Below are 7,259 nucleotides of genomic sequence, written 5' to 3' on the forward strand. Positions count from 1 at the left end.
AATATACGAAAACGGCAATAATGTCTATATTCTCGTATACCGCAAAATATGTATTGTGCAATATACTGCTGTACAATATAAAATGATATATTGGCAAACAATATATTGTAGTATATTATAATATATTTTCATTTCATATATTCAAAAATATATTTTCCTTCCGTAAGGGCTCCTCGCTGGTGCTGTCCTCGGTCGTGGGAAGAAGGTGACGCCGGTTGCGCCGGAGATGCTGTCCTTCACTCGTGATGATGTTGTACGACCGTGGTGTGTCGGCTGGCTGGATGACAGCAGCAGGTTTCCACCTGCCGTCTGGAAGCTGGTGCCGGATGGTGGCACCGGCAGGAAGCGTAGGCAGTGCTTTGGCGTTCCTGTCGTAGTAGTGCTTCTGTCGCCGTTGACACAGCTCTCTCCTGGTGCGGACTGTGTCGCACACACACACACACACACACAGGGAAAATTGTTCCTCTGTCCCCCAGTGGGATTTCCATTTAACTCACTGGCATCAGTTATGCGCCATTCATAGTCATTTAGCTTAACAAGACAGAGCCCCATTGGCGCCTGTTTTAGACTGTGAAGATTGTTGTTGCGCAGTTCAAGACGGTTTCGAAATCAGAATTTCATTGCTCATTAACAAGTTGGGTGGAAATGTTGTGTAAGAGGCTTTTATTCTGAAACTTGTGCTACATACACTCACCACTAGGTACCCCTCGCTTGCTCTGATGCGAACCCTCTCTAACCGATTTGTCTGCCCTTGCATTTCAAAAAGTCTATTTCTGAGAAATGATTTGTAGGGGTGGAGTGAAAGCATGATGGTGTGTGAACTCGTGTGTTTGTGTGTTGTCAGCGGAGTGTGTCGGAGAACTCTCTGGTCGCCATGGATTTCTCGGGCCGGACGGGCAGGGTGATCGACAACCCGGTGGAGGCCCAGAGCGCAGCCTTGGAGGAGGGGCACAGCTGGAGGGTAAACACACACACACACACACACACACACAGACACACACAGACACACACAGACACACACAGACACACACAGACACACACACACACACACAGAGTCATAGACACACACACACACGCGTACACACACAACACACACACACACACAGAGTCATAGACACACAGAGTCATAGACGCACACACACACAGTCATAGACACGCACACACACACACAGAGTCAAAGACACACACACACGTACACACACACACACACAGAGTCATAGACACACACACACGCATTGTTGTAGACACGGACACAAAACACATTTTTACACACACACACACACACACATATACACACAGACAAATACACACGCACACACACATACACACACACACTGAGACACACACACACACAATACCTTCCTGTACATACACACGCACGCACATATTGATATCCTTCTTTATTTTGTGGTGTGTCTTCTTTTGTTTGCAGAAGCGGAGTCAGAGGATGAATGTCTTAGGAAGTCCCAGCCCCCTTCACCCTTCCTCATTAAGCTCAGGTACCTCTCCAGCATCCACACTGCTTAGAATGTGTGTGTGTGTGTGGTGGGGGGGGGGGGGGGGGGGGGGGGGGGGGGTGTACATGCTCATCTCTGCCGTGTGTCTGAGTGCGTTTTTTTTTTTTTTAGCACATATGGTTTAAGTTGGCATTATTGTTTGCACATGTCTGTATATCATGTAATTTGTGTGCATGTGTGTGTGCAGTAATCCACCGGACCCAGCTGTGGTTCCACGGCCGCATCATGAGGGACGAATCCCACAAGATGATCATGCAGCAGGGCCAAGTGGACGGGTAGGTCTACCCCCCCTACACATGCACACTAGCCAGAGAGACTGGAGAAGATCTTATTATACTCTTACGCTACATGCATGCACACCAACGGCGCGGACAGCCACAGTACGTCCACAGAACGTGTCCGTTATCAGTTAGAAACGGTTAGAATGCTAGCCTGGAAAACCAGCCCCAACTGCTGGACGGCAAAATGTCTTGCCTGTGGTTTAGGCTGGTTTATCAGGCTATTAGAATGCATGAAAACAAATCATGCCTTGCACGCAGGAACGCGGTGTAAGAGCGGCGCATGACCGTCCTGACCGGACATGTCCGCGTTGCTCCTTGAAAATAGAACTCAAGTCTATTTTCCTTCGCGGATGTCCGCGTTCAATGCGCGGCTCCCATTGAAAATGAATGGCTGCTGCCCGCGGATAGAACGTGGACGTTGACTGTGCAGTGTGAAAGGCAGCCCGCGAACCTCTCGGACTCGCACTGCTCACAGAGACGTTAAAGAAACGTGCCGTCCCTGTGTGCATGTACCGTTATACTATCTGCACTAGCTATGCAGTGTAGAGGCAGCAGGGCCAAGTGGACAGGTAGGTCTTAAAACACTAAATGAATCCCAATCCCCCACTGCTCTCCCCCCCCTCTGATCCCTAGCAGGAGGCTCATTTGACATTGCGCAACGACAACTACATGTGCAGCAGTGTATTCATGGCTGGAAATGTTGCATGCCGGTGGCCTTGTTCTCTAGCTTCATTGTACAGGGAGTTTTATTAAGTCTTGAGTCTTCATCGTTCATCATGACACCAAGAAGCCTGAGATAAACTCATGCTGCTTTTTGTTTCTTTGTTTCTCCTCTCTTCTCCTCTCCTCTCCTCTCTTCTCTTCTCTTCTCTTCTCTTCTCTTCTCTTCTCAGGTTGTTCCTGATACGAGACAGTCAGAGCAATCCCAAAGCTTTCGTTCTCACACTGTGCCATCACCAGAAAATCAAACATTTCCAGATCTTACCTGTGAGTCCTTTTTATGTTTTTGATTGACTGTTTCTAGTAGTAGTGGTAGTGGTACTAGTCGTCATAATTATTAGTACTAGCATTAGTTGTAATGGTAGTAGTAAGCAGTGTTTCTACTTTACCTGGCTGTGTTACTGCCAATGAATGTAAAAATTGTTTAGATCATCTATCTCTTTCTGCCCATTCCTCCTTATTTTGTTCTCCTCTTTCACCATCTCTGTCTCCATCTTTTCTCTCTTTTTCTCGCTGTCGTTCTTTTTTTCGCCTCTTTCTTCACATCTCTCTCTCTCTCTCTCTCCCTCTCTCTCTCTCCACTCCAGTTTGAAGAGGACGGCCAGATCTTCTTCAGCCTTGACGACGGTGCCACCAAGTTCAGTGACCTGATCCACCTGGTGGAGTTCTACCAGCTCAACAGAGGCGTGCTGCCGTGCAAACTCAAGCACCCCTGCACCGTGGTGGCCTTATGACCCGCACACACACCCCACCCTGTGCTCTCTCCCCCGTGTAACCCCCGCCAAGATCACCCACCTCTCACCTCTCTTTACCTCCCCTCGTGACCTTTGAACCCCCCTTTGCATAAACAGACAGGCAGACCGACAGGACAGCCACGCTACGCCACACCACACCACACCACGCACGGCTCCCCGACGCCTTGGTGATCTTCCACCTCCACACAACCTCCCTGACTGCAAATGATACTAATCCCAGGCCAACGCTTAGCCTGGTAGGCCAAAATGCAGCCCAGCCCAGCCCAGGCCACCGCTTAACCCTGTCGGCCAACATGCAGCCCAGCAAAGGCCAACGCTTAGACCAGGGGACAGGATTCCTGTCCATTATAGAGACACACATACTCTCGCGGACATACACTCACTGATTGACACTCACACTCACACACACACACACACACCATAGATGGAGCCTTCATGGATGAGGTGTGTGTCTTTCCCAACCATCCTTCCCTCTCTTCCAACCACCCTCCTTCTCCTCCATCCATTGCTCGGACACATGGTTCATCCTCCTCTTCATCCTGGACACTGTGCCGCCCCCACCCCTAGGACATCAGGTCTGGACCCCAGGACATCAGGTCTGGACCCCAGGACATCAGGTCTGGACCCCAGGACCCCCCAGGACATCAGATCCCCGATAGGAACCCCAATGTCACTCTGGCTGTCTGTCTGTCTTTTATCATCATCAGCCTGGATTGGACCTTCTACAACATACATTTTTTTTTGTTCGTTTATTTTTTGTTTTCTGTGTTTGTTTGTTTATTTTTGTTTAAATTTTTCACTTGTAAAGTGTTGCTTTACTTGACGACATTTTATTTTATTTACAGTTCGTTACATAGCTGAACTATATTTACATATATATTAAAAAATTATATATATAAATATATATATATACGGTATATATATATTTTTTGCACTCCAGAGTTGACAACAGGTTTTCCCCACTCGACAGAAAAACACTGTGCTCTCGTCACTCCCCCTCCTCTTCCTCCTCCTCCTCCTCTCCCTCCTCAGGTTCTTCTGCCTGAGGCGTTTTTGGGCGAGAGCTGATGTGAAGATTGATGATTGAACAAACGTTTCCCCAAAACAGTAACAGCTGAGAGGGGTAAAGAGAAAAATGTAAAATCTTTATATCCCCACTCCCCCTTAGCAGAGGTTTGATTCCCTTCTTCAGAAAGTCATTAGAAACCTCTGCCACAAAATTGATTTGATCTGGCCAGCTCTGAATCAGCCAATCGTAATGATTGAATACTCAAGGCAAGGTAGAGTAGACTTACTGTAGTTGTTACTCAGTGGAGTTCCATGCGTGCTGGAAGGAAGTTGTTGTAGGGGTTTGAAGCGTCTGTACTGGGCATCAGAGGCCTCTGCCCCTGAGAGGGCATCTTTGGAAGTGCAGATGGGAAGTGGAGAGACTGATCTTGTTATGCAGGGAGGGGGGAAGGGGTGCCAGATATCAAGATGGGGCCAGGGGGCTGTTGGCATAAGGAGTGATGTTGGAGTTTGGAGTGAACTGTTTGAGGATGAGGCTGAAACAAGACGGGCTAATACAGGATGGATTGGTGTGCGTTGGTGCGTGCGTGCACTTGCGTACGTGTGTGTGTCTGTGTGTGCGTATTGAGGAATGGCCATTGGCTTGAGTGAACTCAGGTGTTGGTTACTGTGTGAGATCCACACACAACAGGGGACACGGTGGCTACTCATAACACACACACAGACACACACACACACAAACACACACTGACAAACCCATCTTATATTCTGCCCCCTAATATACACATGCTGTACACTACTACACACGCACACAGACACGCATACACATGAAGATATACACACTTTGTACCTCCAAACACATACCACAACAGCAACTAGAAACTCACATCAGTTGCCTTTGGGCTACGCAGAGGGGAATAGGAAGGTGTAGAAGGGGTGGAGACCTGGTGCAAAAGAAGAGGAGAGGTCAGGGGATGGAGCCAGAGAGATAAATACACAGTAAGGAAGCCTTGAAAGAGTGTGAAAGAGTGTGAGAGAGAGAGAGAGAGAGAGAGAGAGAGAGAAGCTGTGCGTTCAGGTTTTTAAGGGGCAGGGGTATGGGGTTGGGGGTGGTAAAGATAAGAGCCGTCTCCTCTTTTCTCTGCAGTGTTGAAACCTGCTCTCCCTTGAACAACAACAACAAACCCATCCAGTAAGACTCTATATCTTTAAGTATGTGAAGCTATGGAAAAATAAAGATGTAGAAGTATCTAACACTGTATTTTAGATGGGAAATCACTATGTACAGGGTGGGGGATAACCCCCTCATCCCACCGCAGATCATGATGATGATTGGTTGAGTTGACTGATTGATAGATTGATTGATTGATTGATTGATAGATTGATTGATTGATTGCTTTTTTTCTCTTTGTGCATATTCTTTGTTTTCCAGTGCTCTGATTCAGTGTGCATATTGAGTTATCTGTTTTTTTTGTTTGTATGTATGTCACAAAAAAATACATTTTTTAAGAGTATATTACAGTATTAAATTAAGCTTATTTTTAGCTTCTGAAACTGGACTAACAGCATGTCTCTGTATCAGATTCATGGGATCCCTTCATGAGGAAAAAAAACTATGTCTGGATTTATAAGCTCAAACGGTTTATCTTTTTAAAGACTTCATGAAAGAAGATTGTGATGTGGCCAGAACTCTAAGCTGAAACCCAGTCAAGCCTTGAAGCTCTCTCTCTCTCTCTCTGCCCTGTGCTTAACTCCCTCCTGCCACACACACACACAACAGTACACTACGCGCTGCACACTTGTAAAAGCTTTCTATGTCAGGGCGGTGTAGACCTGGTCCAGAGGGGTCCCGCTGCTTTCAGGTGTCTATTGGCAGGCCCCTCGTGCACATTAGCAAGCCCCAACCAACCGCCCCCTCAGAAGAACCCTGAACTCAGGAATGTCCAGCTCTGGCCCCGAGCGAGGGCCAAATCTGGCCCACATTGTCATTACATTAGGCCCACAAGATGATTTCAAATGTGTATGACAGTTGGCCCATATATACATCATTGATATATATATATATATATATATATATATATATATCGTAATATGACTTGAAAACACGTTTGTTTGTGTGTTACGGAAATTCTGGGTGGTCCTAGGTTGCAGCCACATTGGCACTACCATATCACTACCATATCACCAATCAGCACGTGTTGGTGAAATTTGCCGACCTTTTAAGTATTGTGTTCGTGTATGCACAATTTTAGTCCTTTTTTTAATCAATTTTGAGTTGGCCCACAACTGAACTGCCAGATTTCCACTCTGGCCCTCAGTCAGTTTGAGTTTGACAGCCCAGCTGTAACTGCACAAACACAGTGCAACGAGCTACAGCTACAAAACCACCTCAAGTCATTGATTTTGTATTGAGCAGGCACAATACATTTAGCCGGATTAAATCAACACTTTGAGAGTAGCAGCAAATACGCTCCATAAAGGGTTGCATTTCATCAAGTTATGTTTGAGTGTTGCGTTACACATTACATTACACTCAGCTGACACTTTTGTCCAAAGTGATTTAGTTCTTTACAGGGTATTTGTTAAAGTCCCTGGAGCAGGATGGGGATAGGTGCCTTTTCTCAAGGGCACCTCAGCAGGGAGAGGAATGGTGGGATTTTTGAACCTGCAACCCTCTGATCTCAAACCCATCTCGTTAATCGTCAGGCCATGACTGCCCATGAGTGTTATTTTAACAGAGTTGAATTCAACACTGTCCTACACATTTGGGAGTGTGATTTGGTTCCACTCTGTAGGGGTTGAATTGGGTTTGGGGGTGGGTGACTGAGAGTAGGTGGTTGTGTTGATGGCATGGTGGTATTGCTGGGTGGGTGGGGGTGTGGGTGCTGGTGAGTGTGTGTGGTTGTGGGGGTATTGCTCGGTGTGGGAGGAGGGTGTGAGGGCCTGTGGGTGGGTGTGTTGAGGGCCTTAGTTGGGGC

General features: G+C 47.0%; 1 protein-coding gene across 1 annotated transcript; it reads left to right on the forward strand.

Moving 5' to 3' along the window:
- The first annotated feature begins 477 nt into the window (after window positions 1–477).
- On the forward strand, window positions 478–6,823 carry LOC134443847 (growth factor receptor-bound protein 10-like). The gene is made up of 5 exons (XM_063193385.1): window positions 478–961; window positions 1,433–1,499; window positions 1,705–1,792; window positions 2,692–2,785; window positions 3,106–6,823. The coding sequence occupies exons 1-5, from the start codon at window positions 875–877 to the stop codon at window positions 3,250–3,252; spliced, it is 483 nt and encodes a 160-aa protein (XP_063049455.1). The 5' UTR covers window positions 478–874; the 3' UTR covers window positions 3,253–6,823.
- Window positions 6,824–7,259: the final 436 nt, after the last annotated feature.

The sequence above is a fragment of the Engraulis encrasicolus genome, unplaced genomic scaffold (assembly GCF_034702125.1).
Source record: "Engraulis encrasicolus isolate BLACKSEA-1 unplaced genomic scaffold, IST_EnEncr_1.0 scaffold_377_np1212, whole genome shotgun sequence".
Classification (NCBI taxonomy): Eukaryota; Metazoa; Chordata; class Actinopteri; order Clupeiformes; family Engraulidae; genus Engraulis; species Engraulis encrasicolus.